At 38.6% G+C, this 22,019-nt stretch overlaps 1 protein-coding gene across 1 annotated transcript in view; it reads right to left on the bottom strand.

Annotated features, from left to right (window-relative positions):
* Positions 1 to 853: 853 nt before the first annotated feature.
* Positions 854 to 22,019, bottom strand: part of RORB (RAR related orphan receptor B) — a 124,799-nt gene continuing 103,633 nt past the window's right edge. The window contains exons 5-10 of the mRNA XM_069001931.1: positions 10,422 to 10,543; positions 9,030 to 9,162; positions 6,869 to 6,976; positions 5,651 to 5,761; positions 1,484 to 1,596; positions 854 to 1,009 (exon numbers count right to left, since the gene is read on the bottom strand). Coding sequence (XP_068858032.1) covers positions 854 to 1,009; positions 1,484 to 1,596; positions 5,651 to 5,761; positions 6,869 to 6,976; positions 9,030 to 9,162; positions 10,422 to 10,543 — 743 coding nt within the window. The remainder of the gene's footprint in view (positions 1,010 to 1,483; positions 1,597 to 5,650; positions 5,762 to 6,868; positions 6,977 to 9,029; positions 9,163 to 10,421; positions 10,544 to 22,019) is intronic.

Genomic DNA, 22,019 nt, shown 5'->3' with positions numbered 1-22,019 from the left:
CCATCCAGACAAGGCTTTTGCACCACTGATACATTCCTGATTTTTGATTTACACACAGCACACATGCACTACATTACACGCATCTCAGAAGTGATCCTGTCATTACACATTGACAGCTGACAATTTAACTCTGTCAAAGCAAATCTTGACTGCTTTGCAAATCAAGCAAATCTTAAAGTAATTCTACTACATTACTTGGAGAGTAAGAAATACATGACAGCTGGGTTGAGCATCCGTTAAATGTAGGCATGTGATTTTAAGTTACAGCATGTATGCATATAATACATACATACATATATACATACATACATACACACACATATATGTATGTATATATATATGAGTGTGTGTCTTCCATATATGCACCATAATTTCCAAGACAGCTACAAATTTCCACATGCATTAAACTATCTAAAAACATAGAACTAGGCAGTCTAATAAGTGGAATTTTCTTAAATTATATTTGAACAATAAACAGCAAGAGTAATACTGCAAAGTACTGCTCTATTATCATGTATATCTACAATAAAATTCTAGAACAGTTGTCTCCCAAAACATACCCCAATAAAAGTAAATTAAAAAAAAAGGTAACACCCAGTGTCCTATATTTGTATGTTCATTGTCAGTTCAAAAATGAGAAAAAAAAAAAGTAAACAAAAGAGAAAAAAGACATCCCCACTCAGAGTTGCATATTTACATTCTTCAAACTGTAGCGGTGAAAAATAATTCTATTAAGTGCAGGACATTCCTAGTGTTGCAGTAGTGACATTTTTAATAATTTCTTCATGAAAACATTTCTTTTTGTCTTACTAGTGATGCATTCCATGACTACGTGAAAATTCTATTATCCCCTTCACTTGCAGCCAGTGGTTGAGTCTGGATTGAAAAGCTCCTTGTATAATGGAGGAAACAGTGTGTTCACTATGTCTGGATGAGACTGCTTAAATACCTGCAGTTTCTCTCCGTGCAAGTTGCAAAGTGCAGTAATTGTTGGTATCTTGGCTATTAACTGTAAGACATTAAAACAAAAAAAAAGGAAATAGGTGGAAGCAAATTTTTGTATAAATTACACTTTCCAACTATGTTAGTATCTTGCTGAGTAACTGAAAATTATACTCTAAGCTTCGTCAAAACCCATCCAAAGGACCAGACATTGCTCTTACCATAAGAGCCTAAAGACAGCTGCCCCCGAAGTTTTAGCCAAGGGCCAAAAATGCATTTAACAAAGAACAGCCTTAACGAGTACTTTTTTAAGGCAGTTTCATTCTTTACAGGGTATAAATTAAAATTATTGGTATACTGAACGAAAAATGGAGTAAGAGGAAACAGGGACAAGAGTCAAACAAGCCTATCTTCTACACATGGCAAGCACATAGTGCATTACTTTTAGCTTACATTAATGTGGCAATACATAGGGAAACCACTGCAAGAAGAGAATAGTCATGCTTGAGGGAGTGCTTGGCATTTCGTTTTAAGAACTTACTTTTGTCAATGTCTCCTCGTCGAGGTGGTTCTTCTGGATAACATGTTGAAGTGCAAAGTAAATCTTCTCCTGAAGCTTCTGGACCTTCCTTGGCTCTATTAACCAGGCTCGATCTGAGAAAAAGGAAAACAAAAGGTAGAGAATGCACAGATGTGGGGTGTGCTCATGGTGCACACAGGGTACTGTGCTGGCAAGTATTCACAGGAATCATAAGTCTCATGAGGAAAGACTGCATGGTAATTAAAGACATGGTTTCAGAGGCAGTGTCTTAACCCATTAAAGGATCACCTGAGCACTTCATTAACACATACAAAACATACAGGAACACAGTGTTGGCCCTGCATCTCTTTGTTTAAAACAGGACGTTAGGCATAAAGATGGGAATAGAAGTGAAACATGGCTCAACCATTTTATTATTCTCTGTTGGTACAATCAGTGTTCTTCTAATTTCAAACTGGCTACGTGATAAACATGTCATGTTATCTCAGTGTGTTAATACATAAATAAACTTACTGAGTAAAATAGTTCTTTGAAAATAAGAATATAATTAAACATCAAAATATAATATATCATTATTAGGCTAACATTTTGAGACAAAATGTAGTCTAAATAAAAAAGAAATGGCTTTCTTTAAAAGAATTTCTTTAATAATTCAAAATAATCGCAAAGTGCAAATTTATCATTATTTAAAAATGTTCTCTTTTTAAACAACACAAAATGTAAGATTATCTGGAAGAATAAAAGCAACAGACACAGCTGTTTTAAAGCCTATATGGCTTCTACTGGACTCAAACCCCAGGTGCAGGAGGCTGTCCTTAAGATCTGTATTCTCACAAATCATAGCTCTGGAGACACACACAGAGAGAGGTAGCAGAGCCCAAGACAATCCAAACCCATGTGTGCTTGCAGCACCATTGAACTTTCTACTTTCCCAAGCTGCAAACTGTTTTTTTCCTCCTTCAATTTCCTCCTTCAATTTCCTCCTCAGACCAATTCTTGGGTATAGATTTGAGCTTTCATATGGGAAATAAGAAAATTTCTTTTATCACAGGCATGAATTTTCATGCACAAATTGAGAAGTTCGGGAAAATACCCTTTCACTTTTCTTTCACCCATCACTAAAATAAGCATAGAAATTATTTAAGTTAACCGCTTCAGTGAGCACATGCTACACAGGCTGGAACTGAACAACATTTCATCACAGGAGTAGAAGAATTCTGGCATTTGTCTCACTGTCTCTGGGGAGGGGTGTATGAAAAAAGAGTCAAGTACTGTGGAAAGAGACATAAACAAACCTCAACTACTTAACAGATGATCAGGAAAAGAAAATATATTTTGCAAATATTAGAGAATCGTGTTCCCAGAAGGTAAGGCAAAGGATCCTGTGCCATCAGTGGCCATAGAAACAGAATTAGCTGAGAGCACATGCACTTTCTACACAACAAGCACAGTAATGTTTAGACTTCACAGGTTAGGTGCCAAACATTATGTTATTGTAAAACCTGGTCTTTCGATACTGTTAAATTAATGCCTATTGTGGTAGACTTGGGCTAGAAGGATTTCATCATAGGGACCAGTCCCTAAAGGTTTACCTTTCTGTCACAAGAATAAGCTTAAAAATAGACTGAGGTGGTTGAAGGACAGGTTTATCACTCACTGTCATGAAGCATGCTGTATATTACACAAGAGTTCTTAAATTCATGACAAGAGCTAGGTAAAACTTCTGTAATGGATGCTGAGTTTGTCTCCCAAAGTGTAGTTTCTACCACCTGAACACTGTAAATTTGGCTGGGATTTCACAGGTAAGTCTAGCTATATACACAGAAGAGCAGGGAAAAGTCAATAGATCAGTTACCACCTATAAAGGATATAAGAAGCAGTGATTCAATACTGTACTTTTCCTCTTGGGTTTTGAACTTGTATATCTTCGAAGAGTACAGTCCACTAGGCTAGAGAATAGTGTAGGAAAGAAGATGAGAGACAGCTCAGAAACAGACAAGATCTGCTTCTGCAAAAAGGAAGATGGAAAGAAGGACCATGGTAAGTCAGACTTTCAGGAGACAGACTGGCACATGTGGGAAGCCATGTTCCTGTCTTGCCACATGGCTCTTTTGCATGTTTGCAGGTGGAGGTGGCTCTGCAACCTTTACAGGATTTGTACAACATTTTAGCTTTTGAAAGCAGAAACCAAGTCAGAGAATCACCTTCAAGCAGTGGGGTTATGTCCACCATTAAATGGAAAATCTGGATTTGTCCTCTGAATTAGATGGAAAATGGAGGTGACACTGGCTGTTGCAACCTTTGCAAAACTACTGATGGATGTTACTCATGGATATTCTTAGGTCCCTTTATTCCCAGTGGACCGCTCTGGTTTGTGTAAGCTGCCTCAACAGAGTAAGGCCGCATGAATCACCTTTCAGGTGGTGACTTCTGCAGAAAAGAAACCGGAATATGAGTACTTCCTAACGGAATCTCTGTAAGCTTGTATTAGTCAATGAAAGGCCTGGTGCAGGCACTTCTGTGAAGCAGTGCTTTATTTTTAAATTTTTACATTTGTTGCCATGATGAAACTCTTTATTGTGAAGGAACCAGAACATCAAGTGTGGAAGAAAATATTTCTTCCTCTATTGTTTACTGTTATTGTTTTTGTAAGAAAATAAATGGCACATTTCAATATCAGTTCATTCTGAACTATTTTCTCTGTCTCAACGTAGCAGCTCAGCTGAAATAGGAGTTATTTACACAATCCAAATGTAGAGGTTTTTTATGGAAGAAAGATTGCTTTCACTCATGCACATGCTGCTGCAGCCCATCATTTCTTTCTTGTTGTGTCTTACGACTAGTTACACATGCTCACAGACTACAGAAATAAGCAGTTTGCATGCACCAAAAACTTTTGTTTCTTTTAAAAAATTTTTTTAATGGAACAGGAGACACTGCATGTATCCTCTTGCTTGCAAACTAAAGGGACATATGCAGAAGTGCAGAAATTAATCAGAATTTTGATTCCATCTAATTTTTTCCAGGAGCTAGCACCCTCTGCCACCCTCCCCATCTTTGGTCTTTTCAGACTGAGAGAGGAATGACAGGCAGAGACCCATCGGGACATTCCAAATCCGCTGTCCCAGAGAAAGTCAGGACATCTGGGGGGGTTGTGCAGAGGCAGCTCTCACCCCTGCAGACAGTTGAGACACCTCTGAGGTGGAAACTGATGATGTTTGGAGGGTTGTAGCTGCAGTATTTTGGCCCAACACCATGAAGAGTCACTGGCTCAACTATTTCATCTCTGAGCAGATGATGGCAAGAAGTGCTCTAAGTGAAAATAAAAGTAATAGAGTCCTTTCCATAGGTGTTATTAATGATGAGAATGAATATTGACACCATCTGTGACAGTCTGATTCTGACTAACATCATCTCTACCACAGATGTGCAAAAGTGTAAAGTGACCTAGAAGTCTTCAGCAGAAAAAGATGGAAAAATAATTCATAGCGGATTTTTTGCAAGGCTTTTCAAGAGGTTACCCTTAGATGAAACTGTGTGCCTACATTCTCTGGGGCATATTTAAAAATCCCACACTAAACTGTGAGTTTGTATACTAGCTCCACCTTCTCAGTCAACTTAATCACGGAAGTCTCCTCTGGGGTCAGCCAGGCATCGCTCACTTAAATGCGTGCTTGCCTGTGCAGAGTTATGATGTATGAATACATGAAAAAGAGCATGTTGCACTTCCAATCACTACCTCTCACCTGGAACTAAGTTCAGACAGGACTGCATACTAATTTTTACTGCTTATGTTCTCATTCCCAAGAAAAAGCCCATCATAGTTATGGACTATATAACCTACTCAGGGTGGTGAATTTTGTGCTCCCTGAAAAACCTCGGAGGAACATGCACCTGCTGAGTAACATGCTTCTCTTCATGTGGTCTGGAGGAAGGCCAGCCTGAACTCCTTGTCCACACAAACCTGCTCCATGTCTGTTACACTTTGAATCTACTTCCAGTATATGTAATTCCTGATGGTATACTTGGGTAATTCAGCTATTCTTCCACTGCTTAATACATGCTTTACATTATTTGATACAGCTTAAACAGCTATTTAAGTATGTAGAACTAGAGGTGGATAAAGAGGAAGAAAAAATCAGTGTGGTGTTTGGAATGAAAAATTACCTGGTGAAATCAGAACAGCAGATGAAAACAAGGCAATCTCCTCCTCAGTCAGCTGTAAGGAACATAAATTCTTTGCAAAGTCAAATGCTTCATTTACCAGATCATCAGAACCTGCAGACCGAAGAGGACAAAACCAATGCTAGAAATCAGCTCTTAAACCTGCAGGGATTGTTTAGGTGTCAGAAAAAGTTGTGACTGAATTTCTGTACTGCCAAAGCAAGTGCTTTTCATTAACTATTAAAATTCCACCTAACCTGAAAATGGTACTAAAATGTACACTGAAGTGAAAAAATCATCAAGAGTTAGGGTCAAATACAAAAAGTGCACAGACATCTTAGACGAGTGTACTCTTTTCTCAATGAGGAAAGAATTGCTATCTCTAAACAGATATTAAATCTAAGGAGCAGGAAGAACCAGCCCTAAAAAACCTTTATATATAATTTTACCAATTAACAGAACAAATATTTAATAAAATTTGAAAAAACATCATAAATATAAATCAACCAATATGCATTCATAAATGGTTTAAACTTGTCAAGAAGCATTATGTTTATGATGCACACTAACAAAAATATATATCTATACGATAAATATATACATTTGAAGGAAATATCTCTCTTTGACTTTGGTCCTGAATCAATTTCTGGTAATATCGGTCTGATGGATGTGCAAAACACAAACGTTTCACTATTAACACTTCAGATTGCACTCAACATCATGTTGAGAAACAAAGTAATTTTTTCAATAAATGAATCTAAATGAGCTTACTTAAAAGTTTTAGGCAAAACAGTATTTTAAGCAAGTCCTTATCTATATTTCGTACCAGTTCATTATTTTAGTCTCCTCATTGCTGGGGCTAAAATTGCCTTCTTCAGGACAACATTAGAGGGAGGGATTTGATACATCAAGTATAACTGAACAGTAAAGATAAACAGCTTGGCTCCTGCCATAAACTCATGGCTTATCAAAACTTTAGATGGCAAGAAATCTATTTGAAAAATCCCTCTTGCTGTTTTTTTTATTACAGAAAAACACCAGTCACTGCTAGCAGCTAATGGAGTCACCATTTTTTTATTTTTCTGTTCCAGCCTAGACATTTGGAGACTTGGGGATTCTGCATTTACTGGAGATTTCCATTGTGAGTCACAATTCACTCAAAGACAAATCTATTGCTATGTGGCTCGATGCAATTCATTGAAAAAAAGAAGTGCAACATACCCAAAGCTTTAAACATTTGCATCCCTCCATACTTTCCTTCAAACAGAACAGTATTGTTAAGTGGGTTGAAGGCACGGCACATTCTCACCAAAACCACTTCCAAGCAGCCTATGAGACAAAAAAAAAGCAAAGGTACCAGATATTACTGCCTAACAGCAGAGTACAGGAAATCTCAAGATATTTATGAAGCCATCAGTCATTAAAAACATCAGAAGGGACAAGACACTCTTTGAAGACATCTAGATTACACATCTATGAATGAGAGAAAAAAGTCTTTCTCTCTGCTTTGAGTATAGAAAGGGATCATTTCTGGTCCAGTCTAACCACCTTTTCTTTAGATTGACTTTTTCACCCTTTGCAGAAAATTGGCACCCTGGACTGACTCTGAATTTAGATCCTGGGCCAATAATTCTAGTTTGAAATACTTTATCCTGAAAAATACTCATTTATTGAAACTCCTTTTTAATAATTAAACTTTTTTTTTTTTTTTTAATAACAACAAACAGCTTTGTTTAAGACATATAAAAATCCCAGCTTATTTCAGCTGGAGAGGGAGAACATCACAAAGCATTTTTAGAGAGAAAATAAAAATTAAAGTGCTGTCAACAGCACCCCTAAAATAGGTTTTACTTCTTGTTTTTCTCTTTTTTACTGGTTGTTGAATAGAAAAAGGAATGCTTCTTTTTTACTCCTTATCTTTGCATATTATTTCCTAACTGCAAAAATAAGCAGTTGGAAAAACGGAAGGAAAAATTTTAAGATCCCTTAACTAAATCCAGATCTCCTGTAAGATAAACTCTGAATCTGAGGATTCTTCTGCAGACATGCTTTTGAGAGAAAAGTCCTAATTTTCTAACTCCTGGTCAGCATTAACAGCAAGAGAAAATAAAATCTGACATATTTTTACATGCTACAGCTTAACAGTGTTTTCCAACAGCAGAGTGAAATAAATATTTTCCTGATGGTGCAGTTGTGTTGTTAGCTTTGTCAGTCACACAAAGTTTCCTAGGGATGCACTGGCATCTGTAGAATTTTCAAAATTAGTATGAGATTAAAAAAACCAGGTTTTGTGCTATAACCTCCTTTTCCCAGGAAATTGTCTGTGTGTTCCCCTGCCTCTCTGTATCACTTCCCTTTGCACCTGTGCCCATCATCAGAGCCCAGTCGCAGACCAAGACACAGTCATGGTGCTCATAACACCAAGGTTGTGGCTTTGGGTCCCCTATGGGCCATTCACTGAAAAGCTGGACTCGATGATGCTTGTGGATCCCTTCCAACTCAGAATATTCTGTGATTTCTGTGTATGGAGTGCTGGGTCACACAGGCTATCAGCCTTAGTGAAGAGATCTCTCTTCAAATAGAAGCAGTTCTTAAGTTTTAACAAGCTGCCTCACACAGCATCCTACCTTTTACACATGGAGGGAGCAAGAAACTGATACGACAGGGTAAATGTAGTTAATTACCAGTTGTGGTTCTTGTGGTACACTCAGTCATACCATTTTGTCCTCCTGGCCTTGGCAGTGTTACTGCATAGTCATGATAAATCTTGTAATGATTTTTTTGGAGGACAGAAATTACTGAGTCTCTTGATAAGAAGCGAAAGCCTTTTTCCCCCTGCCTTTATGCACACACATGCAAACCTGGCATGCACAGACAGTATGGCTGGAGCACACTGCTGTAATCCACTCTCATTTATTCTGAAACCAACTGGCCATCAGCAGGAACTTTCCCTCCTGTGCATTGGCTGTAGAGTATTTCTGCAGTCTCATTAAAAAGATTAAAGATGACCACAGAGACAGGCCCCACTGAGCCTGCGTTTGTTTCATTAATGACAAGTGAGGATTTTACAGGGTGGCAGATGACGATTTGACCAGCTCAATTTGCAGGCTCCTTCCACCACATGTCAGGTTGGAGACTGCAGTTTCTGCAATGGCTATGTGTGTGTGTGTACTTAATAACCACAACTGACTGTAGAGGGAAGGGGATCAGAAGGCAGTAACATGATTAATGTGGAAAAATACAGAAAGGTTAATGTACCTAATGAAACAGACTGAAATTAGGGCTCCTTCAAAATTAAAATGATTTGCAGGAAAAGACAGGAGAGCACATTTCTAGGGTGCTGGGTGCTAAACCAGTCTCAAGCCTCTGGTGTTTTACCCACCTGACTTAAGAAGGAGAATTTGGTCATTCTGGCAGAGCTCCATGAAGCCTGTTATGCGCTTTGCAAACTCCACCACATACTGGATAGCATGGGTGATCTGAATAGCACACTGCTGCCACAGAGCTTCTCTCGTCTTCCGGGAAAACACACATGGAAAAGCAAAGCAGTCAGCAAGCGGGTACATGAGTGCATTAGGTTCTTCAGGTGGCCTTGCATAGAGGAGGACTCCCCATACTCCATCCCCACACCCAGGCAGAGCTAGCAGCATCTCTTCTTCTCTAGGTACCCAACATTCTCATTAGAAGGCTGTTTTCACAAGCCATTGCCCCAGTCATCTGAACTCCGGCACTGCCTCTGCAAAGGAGCAGAATGCACTGCCCAGTGTTAAAATGTGGTTCTAATGTTAGCTTTTGTGCAGGATAGATTAATAGTGGCACAAGGAATGTACACATTCCATAGCATTCTTAGGCAAGAAGTGGCACGATGCTATTACTTTATTCAATAGAATACTTTTCCTAGTTTGAAATTTAAAATATTATGTAATTTAAGTATCTGAACACAGATTACATAAAAATTTTGACTTCTTGATAATCATTTTCCTTGCACACACATGTGTGTAAATGTAAATGGATGTTCTTCATTTCACGGCTCTGCAAGCTGTGGTGTGTTTTTGTTCCTGCTGATACTGCATAGCCCCTCAGATTTCAAAGAGCAAGCTGGACTCCTGTCTCTTACATGACCAGCTAATGTGCCAACTGAAGTCTGACCGAAGACTCATCGCTAATGAAGCCAGTGCAAGAGGCACACAGATTCCTGTTGACTGGACTATATCTGAAGAGGTGCCAGTGGAAAACAGACTGAACTTGACCTGAGAATCGTAGAAGCAGAACAAAAATGTAGTGTAATGAGATCATTCTTCCACCCAATATTGAACAGCTTCAATGTAAGGAGTACTTTCTGTTTGTTATTATCTACTGTCCAGTGTAAGTGACAGGTATTTGTTATTCACATAAAAAGCAGATGTGTTTTTAAAATTACGAGGAAACAAAGTTATGTTGTCCTGTATTCTTAAAATCCTTGCAACAGAGGATCCTATCATAATCACATTGAAGTTAACTGAATTTCTGCATGAGGTTTGCATCTGTGATAAGAAGCACAGAAAACTGGATTCCATGACCATATCTAAGCTTTAACATTCGCAAACATCCCAATATGCTGGAATGCTGCTGCTTCTTTTTATAAAGTGTCATTGCTTTGCTTTCAGCAACCAGTTCCTCAAAGACATTTAGAAGTGCATTTTGAGTTATATGAAACTCATCAGTATATTCTTGTCAAATAAATTGCTCTGTTAACAATTTCAAGCAGAAGAAAAAGCGTATTATAGGATTGTACCTTGCTCTGGTAAACCTTTATTTCTTCGTATGTGTGGGTCTGCCATGCTAGCTGATGTAATTCCTCCATTGTATACTGACATGTCTCCAAATGAGATTTAATGATATTCTGTGCAATTCGATCTGCAAAAAGGAGAATAAAAAGTAGCATGCATGAAACAGTGAACAGTGATCTGCAACAGCAAAATGTTGAAAACACTGAAGTTGTTGGAAAACACATATTTAAGAAAATTAATCTTTTCTTTTCAATGCTACCTTTCTCATGTTTTTATTTCTGAAGATGATTGTTGCAAAATGTTTCAGTATTCACCCCAAAGCCAAATGATCTTGATAAAACAGTGGATCTGTAGATGAAAATAACAATGATTTTTGTGAAACTATACAGAATCTTCATTCTGAAAGTGATTTAATATGTTTAAATAAATTTCATTTGGAGAACCTGTTTACCCAATTGCTTTTGTCTTCTCCAAGCCTGCACAGTAACTGCTAGACTCTTTTAGCCTGGAGAAGGGGAGGAACACTGCCGTTGATTATCACCCCAGCAGGGTACCTCTTCAGGCTTTAAGCCACAACCTCTGCATGAAGGCAGTATCTCTCCTCCTGCTGTGTGTAGGTGTTTGCTTGCTTTCCTCATTGTCCACTTCCATCTAGTTCTACTAAAAGAATTGATCTGCTGAACTTAGTGGTAAGCATGTTTCAGAGCTGCCAGGTCTCGCAGAAATTGACTGACTGCTTGAACTTGACATCAACATTTGCATTACCTTGGTGTGACTCATAAAAGAAGAGGAAATAGGTCTTTTTTCTCAAGTGAGTTTTAAGTGGGATCAATTTCTGATTGAATGTGATGAGCAAGAACACGGAGACCGGTTTTAGCAAAGGGCAAAAGCTAAAATTAGTATCCTGGGTTTAGAAGGAGAGATGGAGGACATAGATCTTACATACAGCACTAAGCCTACCTTGAAGTTATGCTGAAATTGCAGCCCTAGAAACTACTTCACGACATGGAATGCAGGATGCAAGCAGAAAGAGAAGCATTCAATGCTGCCCTGGAAACACACTGGAATTATGAGTAAACTTCTTAGACAAATATATTAAAGTACTCCTTTGCCCTTAAGGCCACTTGAGTGGATTAAAAAAAATTTTTACAAGAACTTCTAACATGAATTCATTAGCATTAGGAGTTGAAATGTTGTGATAAAACATGTTACAGAAAACTGATTATTTCCTATTTTGTAACTTTGGGACCTACACATCTAATGAAGCTCAGTGCTTCAGCCTGAAAACTTTGCTTAAGCCAAGAAACTTTCAAACAAAGGAACAAAGTTGAAGCCACAGAAGTGAACTGAAGCACTTGTGGCAGAATGGGCATTGCACAGAAAACAGTTGTCAAAAAAGGGAAAAGGACATTAACAATGCATTAGCTAAACCCAAGCATGGGGAGTAGAAAGAACTAGGTATGCCATCGTTTACTTGTTCAGATCAACAGTTTGCACAGAGTGTAAGGATCTGGAGCCTGGAGTTCCAAAATCAGACTGCTTCTTTGTCCAAATACTGACTGAACTTAGAAACGCCAGCAAGAAGGAAAGCTGAAAAAAGAACATAGAAGCATATGTTCCCTGTAAACACTGCTAGAGGAGTGCTGTTTGAAAGACAGACGCCTGTGCTACTCTCACAGTTAATAAACTGAGACTCAGTGGAAAGGCGTTGAAGATAAAAAAGTTGTGGGTCTGAATAGGAAAAATAAAACCTGCTTAATTGAATTCATACAGGTATCTCTTTATAGGTCAACACTATCTTTAGGCTTCCTGATGGAAGAACTGACTCCAGCCTAACGATAACTAAGAATGTATATTAGTACAGTGATCTACCCACTGTTCTTTCATGGAAGGTTAGATGCAAGTCTTCACCTCTGATGGTAAGGTGTTGCATTTTGTAACAAAAATCTTGAGGATAAATGGGCACCTTGCTTACAATGAATGTCTCATGTAATTTCATATTACTGCATAGACAGATTTCTAATCTGATATCAACAATTTTGACCTGATATCAAAAATCTGAAAACAAGACCTTTTGATTTCACTCACTTCAAAATATATTTGATTAGCAGTTCTACATTACTGCAAAGCTCCTTGGCTCCCCACCTTTTCCTAGCATTTATGTATTTACCTTAGGAAAGAAAAGCTGAGAAACTCTCCAGGGCTTTCTAGGGATGGCATCCTGTGTTTTACCCCATACACCTATTCCTTACGTACTTATGCTTATGTCGAGATGACATTAAAACCAGGGGCAATCGTGGGAAGCAGCATCTCTGAATACCAACATTCAAAGAGGAATCAGGTGCAGGACAAACTTGAAACTCTTGTGCTGCAGGCCAGGCAATGCTGAGTGTGTGATGGAAAGGGTACGCTGGGTCTCTGACGAGAAGGGAACTGCTCTTTCAGCAGAGGAGGCTGCTTACTTATATTCCATGCTGGAGTCCCTGGAAGAAGCTTTATACAAATATAGCATACACTGGGTGGCAGAGCTGACATGATGCAAAAGGAAAAATAAGTATACACTTGTCTTGGCTTCTCAGATGGTCCAGCAACAGAAGATCCAACATAGGCAGAGCAAACAATGTCACTCTTAAAGGGTTTCACAGCCCATGGCCTTTTTTTTACCCCTGAATTTCCCCCTAAATTTTCAGATTTTATCATCGTTTTGCTAATGAAATTGGAGTTCAGTACACAACTTGGCAAATCCCAAGCAGAACAACATTCCTAAACCACTGGGAACAATATACTGACATCTGATGTAAACCTCCCCTATCACACATACTGTGCTGTACCTAAAATATGTGAGTTTCTGTGAGACCTGGCAGCTCTGAAATACCCTGACCACCAAGTTCAACAGATTAGTTCTTTTAACAGAACTAGAAAGAAATTGACAACAAGGAAAGCAAGTGAACATCTACACACAACAGGAAGAGAGATACCACCTTGATGCAAAGGCCTAAAGCCTGTGGAGGTACCCTGCCAGGGTGATCATCTAATAGCTATGTTCCTCCTCTTCTCCAGGCTTAGAGGAGTCCACTACAATTACTTCATGTATCAAGTCTTGACTTTTAGTTGATTTTGTTTTCAAAAATCTTGGACCATAGATCTCAAGGGTCCCCTTTCACTGGGTAATTGCATGTACACAACTAGAAATCCTGACTGGATGGACTCCAAGGACTACAAAAGAGAACTGTGTTCTTGTGACTTCAATGTGAACTGCATTTCTATTTGAAATCTTGTCAGCTTCCATTTTACATAAATTACAGCAGGCTTGCTGTTGAAAAGGAAAACAAAAGGGATGATTCTGGCCACATCGGTGTGAGAATCAAAGTCTGCAACATTTTATTTTCTAAGCATCAACTGCTCCAACTGTTGAGTGAAAATTAATAATTCTAATGGAAAGAATTCCTGAGCCTGTATGACAGTACACCACTAGCCTGTAAACTGCAGGATTTGTAAAGCTTATCTATCTGCCACAGTATGTAAACACAAATGTAGGCGCTTTACTCCTCCCCTTTTGCCTACATACTGGGTTTTAGTACATTAGGGCTAAATCTCCTACCACGATCACTTGATATTACATGATACCTGAAAATCACAGCACATCCTGGCAGATGACTCTGTCTGGGAAAAATGGTCCACAGAAAATAATGTTCCCAGTTTCCAAACTCTGGCGTACACTGGGATGTATTTGCATTAGACAGCTTGACTCTAAATTTGAGGATTACTTAGTATTGGTACCTTGATATTTTTTCTTGAAAAGCAGACACTTTTTCTACAAATGCTCTGCTTCATTAAAAAAAAATAAAATCTAGAAGAAAGTATTGCTTCCATAGAGATAAACCAGAAACAACATACCCAATCAAGGAAACTGTCAATGATTGTAAGGAATAGGAGGGTTTCAAAAACCAGAAAGGCTCAAACAAAATACATCATGGAATGTCCACTTAACGTTTCATTATTGTCCTGCATGTCTCTGACTGGCTTTCTCTAATGGCCCACTATTCTAGCTGTAGAGACTCATCTGTTCTTAGAGGACAAGGAAATCCAGACGGTGCTTGCTGGCATGGCTGGAGAGCAGAAACCTGAGAGGTCAGGCTGGCCCCAGCTCTGTGCAGTACAGGGCGGGCTGCCCATCCTGTGGCAAGGCCTGGTGAGGCCTTGACAGGTGCCAGACCGATGGGTAGATAATTTAATTGGGGTTTGGCAATGCAGCAGTTAAAAAAAAAAAGTCTAATGCATAGTAGGGGATGTCCAGAAGAAGCTGAAAATTGTACATCAGGAAGCTAAAGACGACCATGAGAGATCAATGCTGTTTCAGGAAAAGAAATGGCTTTTACATTTGGCCTAAAACAGAACACAGAACCAACAGCTTTGAGGGCTGCCCAGTGAAGTACACTATACAGTGAAGTTAGTGCAGCAAACCTGGATCCCTACAGATGCATCGAGTATCACTTGCCACTTCCCCTCTGACCTTCCACCACCAGAGTCTGGGTGGGTAACAGGCATCATGTATGTGCACGAGCGACCGGTCTGCTCAGTTTGACTGGTCATCAGCCACTGCCTTCTGGGGTGAGCATGGGACTGGGCTCTGGCTTCCGCCTTTCCCTAAAGCTGTCTGTCTCCTTTGCCTACTGAGTAGTCTCTTCTCCAAAACTTGTAGGACCTCAAGTGTCTGAGAGTGCTGCTTCATTTCATTGGAGCTGGAGAGTAGCTCAAAGAATGACTGTACAGCCCTGACAGAACAACTGGGGAGACAGAAAGACTGCAAAAGTCCTATTTCATCAGTAAAACAGGCCAAAAGCATGTGTTGCAAGAGAAGAGAAGCTGCGCATAAACCTGGGACTACAGCTCACCACTTCCAGAACAGTAAATGGCCTTTTCTGTTTCTAGTTTTGCTTGCTCTGGCAGGCTCTTTTTTTCTCTCCCTCGTTTTTTTTTTTCTTTTTCTCCTACTGTACTTTCTTATTTTAGATTTCAAGAGTTACCTCACAAAAAGGCACTCCCCAAAAACTACAATTGCTCAAACATTTATTACATCAGTGGAATAGAAACTGCTTAAATACCAGTACATACAGAGAACTGAACACGGCAACCTAGATAGTAGCAATCAAAATCAGCATACCACAGACCCACAGGGACCTACCATCAGCTGATAAATCAGTCCTGCCTTTTTCAGGCGTTTCCTTGCAATATTCAGAGATCTCCAACTACAATACTGAGGAAAAACTCCAACTTGAGGTCAAATACAATGCTGGTGGGGAATGGATGTAATCCATGGAGTGCACACAGCATTCACCAGCTGTGAATTTGGCCTGCTAAGTGGAAATTATCCACAGCAGCATTTGTTTCCTACAGGCTCCTTAGTTCTTTCATTTGTCTCTCTTTTCTCAGGAGAGACTCTAGTTTTTCTCAGCATTCCCTTCTTTTGCACAGGGAACTGAAAAACTTTGAAGTATGCCTCCTAAAACACTGATAATCTACTTCAATTAAAATGAATAATGAATCTTTAATTTGCCACTTACCCTTAGGATCCAGTTGGGTAGCTAAGAGCTTATCTCAGCCTATATCCTAAGTTGAGCTCTTGCAGGGATCCACTTTAAATTAATGCTGCAGTAACATCACAGCTTTGGCTGGCTGCTGTAAGCATACATACCAATTCGTACAACTACCAAAACTCCAGCCAGGCATTTTAAATAAAATCTCTGTTCTAGGACCTGTTCAAAAACTTGGCAAGATAGCATTGGATCAACACTTTTTTTCATACGCTAATTCAAGGGTACGCTATTTTTGTACACTAATTATGACTACAAAATGAAAATTTTTGAAAACTGAATCATTGAAAGATTATTCTCAAGAAATTCTTCGACAGTTGTAGAGACACTGACACAGCTAATAAGGTAAAAATACCACTGTGGTTGCTGTTAAACATGAGTAGTAAGTCCCAATTTTTCAAAATGAACTGGATATAAAGCCTGATACTTTTCTTTTTTTCAGAAGAACAGGAACATTTTTTCCTTAGTGGCTGCAAAAAGCTCATTCCATTTCTCATCTATCTGTGGCATTCTCAATGCCATAATGCAAAAAATATTTCCCTTTAAAAAACAAGCAAGTTTCATAACCCCTATTTATTTAATAAATTTGTAACACTATACAATATGCATCCTAGAAAGATAGTAAGAAACATAAAACCACTCATATGAGACTAGAAGTGCTAGAATTTAGTACAGGAATAACCTTTCCTTGTGTTTAAGTTATTGAATGATTAATGTCACTAACAAACTGCACAAAGAGTAAACGTTACATGTGTGAATTCTCTATTTCCTCCCTCTCCTTCAAAATAAATCAGTGCTTCATTTGCCTTTCTAAAAAATGCTAATAAATTAGTAGAAATGACAATACAATGGAATGAAGTCCTTATCTTAAGGAACCTAGAGGATGCACCCAGAATTCTGTTAGATCCTAGAGGATTTTTATAAATGCTTCATGGTCTCTACTTAGTAATACTTCTCCTGGGACTCAGCCAATTTAGCAAAAATTAGAAATCATTTAACTGGCAGCAAAAGCACTAACCAAGGAAATAATGAGAGTTCAAATGGACTCTAAAGGCACCGTATAATTATCACAAATTTATTGAGATGAGCTGTTTCTTAGCTTCTTCCAGCACAGGTTGCACAGAGATATCTTTATATTAAAATGAGACTATTCTGAAACAAGAAAGTGGTTCAATTTATTACAGTTAAGCAAACATTACTTGGACATTGTTCTCTATTAAACTGAGAAATATGTAAGGAATAATTAGAATATTACTAGTTTCAAACCAGGTTTGTAAGCTTGCCCTGTCATAGCCTGCAAAAATCTGGGAGAGGTTAACATATCTTTTAGCACTTGTTTCACTGTCTGAGTCTTCAAATTAACTTTTTACAAAGATTTTAAGCATTTTAAGATTGAAACATGTTAAAAAGTAATGACAAACATTCTACAACAGGTCTATTTTCCCGTAGTGTGGCAAATGAGTTGGATGAAAGTGATGCTAGTGTATAGTGTCAGAAAGTGGAATAATTTAGTTATCATAAGCAATGCCAGAGTCTTCACTGATCAAAAGATAAACCATCCATGCAGTCAAAAAGGAACACAAGACAGGTCTCCATGCCTTAATATCTTGTATTAACTATTCCCATTTACATGTGACTTTCATTCCTCAAAGATTACTGCACTATAAAATCTGTGTTCTGATAATCAGTTTCAGCATTTGTCTCCAAGTCCTATGTCTTGTCACCTTGAATTTTTCCTATGCACATCTATGTTACTCTCTCAAGCATTTCACTTGAATTCTTTCTCATATCTTTCCACTCTTGTATATAAGAATTGTTGCTGTTCCGTGAAATAAAATATCGAAAGCTGAATGGACTGATGAAAGACATCACTACCTATGAAGCTAGAAAACAGCATCACAAAACGCAAAACAAGCAGAATTACCTTGTTCTCAGGAATAAAGTGGAAAGTAGTGAAATGCATGAAGTGAGTGATGAATCTACCAGAAAGCACACAGTGTGAAAAACTGGACTGTAGCCTTGGAAAGGCAAACTTAGGACGTTGCACGTGTACTGGGAAAGAAAAAAAACTGTAACCTCAAACTTCTGACCTTGTGCCTTAGGATTACAGAATGATCAATCAGTGTTGTCCAGGACGACAAAAAAATACAACATGGACCCCAGGTTAAGCTCTCAGAAAGTACAATTACCTTGTAATTGTTGGTGCTGACCACCCAGAAACACCAGACAAAAACATTGACAGGAAAGTTGACACTAAATCCATAAAGGAACTTAAGATGAGGAAGAAAGCAACAACTAACCACTAATTCAAACCATAGCAATTTTGGCAGATAGTATTCCACTTCCATACACTACAGTGATTCCTAAAGCATCACTGCCTTGACCTCTTGATTCTCATCTGCAGTTTGACTCTTTGTGGGCTGTGTGTGAGCCACAACTCTGGAAGACAACATACTTCTTTCAGACATCCCAGGCCCTCTGTGCTGTGGCACCTGCTCCAGTCCTCCTTTTTTGACCGTTTCTTGCAGAAAGATGTTTCTTCTGCAATTGACATTGCTGCTCCAAAGCACACAACATGGAACCAGCCAAAAGTCTATTCTTACAACTGGCAGCAACAGCAAGTCTCAGTACTCATCACACCATAAGATTTACATTGATCTTTCTGTGTGATTGCTAATCTGACAATATTCACAGCAAAACGTTACTCCTGAAAAGATTGCCATGATATATGGTAATATATGGGATATATGATATGGTATTTTACATATTTTGACTGCTACAAATGGTTGATTTCTAACTGCTTTTTTGTGATTCTCAGTAGAATGAACATATTTTGTCAAGTTTGTTCATGCAAAACCACATTCTCATCTTTGCAGAAAAGGAGCAATTTTATACACTTTTAAGGATTAGAAATTCTCTTACTTTAAAGAACTATATTATGATGCTTTCAAAATGTAGGCTACAGATACGGTTGTTTTTAATACCGTTCTATGCATATTTTTAGCTCATTTGTAAAACAAGCTGAAGTTCTAAGTTTTGTCACGCGAACTGAGTACAGAATTGAAATACGAATGTATTCTGATTGTCATTTTTAAGCAGGTAATGATGGTGAGATACAGTGTCCTGATGGTATGTGCACAGAAATGCACATGTTGCATATTTTAAATCCTCACTAGATGGCAACATTGCTTCTCTTAAATAAGGCTGCCAGGGTGTAGACAGCAGCCCCATAAATTTTGACTGTCACGTTTGTAAGAGGAATATTAAACCATGGCCTAGAAAAAGAAGTGAAAGAATGTTACACAGGACTACAAAAACGTAATTTCTGTTTCACTGCGGGGTGGGTGGTGGCTTTGTAAAGGGAACATAAACACACACGCTATTGTCACCTTAGGTATGGGCTTTAATTAGCAAGCTCATTGCATTTTGAATGTGATTTGGAGTGTACCTTTAAATAGCATCTAATTGACCAATACATGTTCAGTAAGCTGTCTGTTAACACTTGATGTGGCACAGGGAACAAACCCTGGAGATAAATAGAAGGGTGTTAAAGAATGAGAAATGCTTATCACATTGGTGAAATGCTTTTGAAGTGCTCATCACATGGAGAAGTGGTTTCAAAACCAAAGCACAGCGGACATTTAAAGACATCAGTCTGATACTGATACGTATTTATATATTGCATATCCAATACTAAGTGTTGTGGACATCCATGAAGAGTACAGACACGGAGGAATAAACTAAGTTCTTCTAAAGTTAGTAAAATATTTTTGCTGAAAGAAGAAAGGTGTGGGACTGGCTTTTGTACAGATCTTCAGCAGAGGACTTTAGAATGTTTATAGGTGAAGATCTCCCTTCAAGGAGAGAGAGTGAAATAACTCCTGCTTGTATGATATTGAAGCAATGGAAATTAAGTAACTTCACAGAATATAAAGTTGTTCACTGTGGTCCTGAAATGAATGTATGAACCCAGCTAAATTATAACTAAATTACAAATGCACAGAATGTCATTTGTGGTCACTAAGAGGACTTTTCTTTTACATAACTATCCTGAATCAGTCTTTAAAAAAATGTTAAGGTTTTCCTTTACTGTCATTTTTCAGGCTATGTGCCCAGGTCAGAAGAGCTGTGCCTTACAATATAAGGCCAGTGATGCCTCCTCCAAACCACATTTGGCATCTGTCCTAGAGAGTTACTGCCCACCCTAAGATATACAGAGCAGACAGGGCTTAGAAGGACTGCGGAAAGGGAAGATCAAACTTAAGCTCACCAACCTTACTTTAATTTTGGTAGAATTGTAAGCTCTCCAATGGGGTACCTTCATACAGGCCTGATGGTGAAGAAATGTAATGTAAATATATGTAAACAACACTTCCATCTGTAACTATAGAGGCTGGGCTATGTGACCTGCTGTACACCCTAGAAGTATCTTAAGGACTACCTACATATACACAGCTACAGGGCACCCTTCAGTTTGACTTGCAGTGAACCCTTAACCAATCTGTTTTCTCCACAACAGTGTTTGCTTAATAATTTTATCTTGTCCCTAAGAAATCATAGCTGATAATCTCAGCTGCAGTTAAGGCAGGGAAGTGTTTCCATTAACTTTTACAGACCAAGACTGGAGCCACATATTTAGTGAGGAAAATGCAATGTTCAGCTCAGTGACAGATAATATTATGCACATATATTTAAACAAGGTAGTCTTTTAATTTCACCAAGTCTAAAAATAAGCCTTTGATGCCTCCCAGTTTAAAACCACACTTGGGAGCAAACACTGCCATCAGGAACTGCAGCTTCCTTCTCACTTCAGAATTTCCCACCCACCACCTGACCTCTGTGGTTTGCTGTGTCACGAGAAAGCCATTCTGCAAATCACCAAATTCTTGCTTTTGACATGACAAGCAGATTTCACCCTATGGTTTGAGCTCCCACGGCACAATGAGAAATTTCTGTCTTCCCAGATGTGTAGATGGCACAGTGGTCATGGAAAAACAGGACCATGCTGCCCAGTCCCTGGCACGTGTCCTCAGGACATGGGTGTCTCCCATGCTAACAGCATCACTGGTTGACAGAACAGACCTGGATCATGCCACCCATGGACAGCAGGACAGGCAGCGACAGAGCCTGCCGAACCCATCTGCTCATTGCACCTCACCTATTTTGTGTTCTGCCCACCCAAATGCATATCGTGTCCAACAAGATTCCTTGAGTTAAGGACAAAAATACTTCCCTTTAAAGAAAAGAGATCTGAACTGGAAATGCAGTTGATGTTGAGGTTCTGCCCCTGTATTTATGAGCTTTGGAGAGATTTCTTTATGCTTTGCCTTTTTTTTTTTTTTTGGGTAACAGGAACTGGAATACTGACGAGGGCTGTGCCTAATGGGGCACTACTTGATTTTGTACAACTTTTCTCCATCATAAGCTCTGACAGTTACATGAGGAATTTGTGACTGTATCTGAAAATGCTTTTTGTTATACTTAACCCTCTCATCCACAGGAGACATTGCCTATCCTGCTTCTCATAGTGATCAGATAATGTGCAGCTGTATCTTGGTCTATTCAACTCATTTGGAGAAATATAACAATCCTAAGTATGTGCGACAGAGCCCTATATAACTTTAATTGGTCAGCATGTCTTTCTCCTACACCTATTTGCTCGCACAGTATATAGATACCAGTAAATATGCAATACAAGAGAAGCTATATTTTGCTTGCTGTTCCATTCTAATACTGTGTGTCAAAACAGTTGCTGTGTAAAAAATTTTGCATTTCGAAACTGTTAAGCTGAACAATTTCCATTTCCACTACAAAGTCTTCTGTAGATGAATGTACGTTCATGAAAAAGAACACTTTCACATTCAAATTAAAGCACAGAACTGTAACAGATCAAAGTAGCTCTAACCATTTAGATTACTTTTTGGTGGAACTAGAAAATTACCATGTGAAGAAAAGCATGTCAATGATGTGTAAATTATGTCATAGAGTTATCTTAGAAAATATTATTGT

Source organism: Aphelocoma coerulescens, assembly GCF_041296385.1.
Source record: "Aphelocoma coerulescens isolate FSJ_1873_10779 chromosome Z unlocalized genomic scaffold, UR_Acoe_1.0 ChrZ, whole genome shotgun sequence".
Classification (NCBI taxonomy): domain Eukaryota; kingdom Metazoa; phylum Chordata; class Aves; order Passeriformes; family Corvidae; genus Aphelocoma; species Aphelocoma coerulescens.
This window is presented reverse-complemented; position numbering and strand designations above follow the sequence as displayed.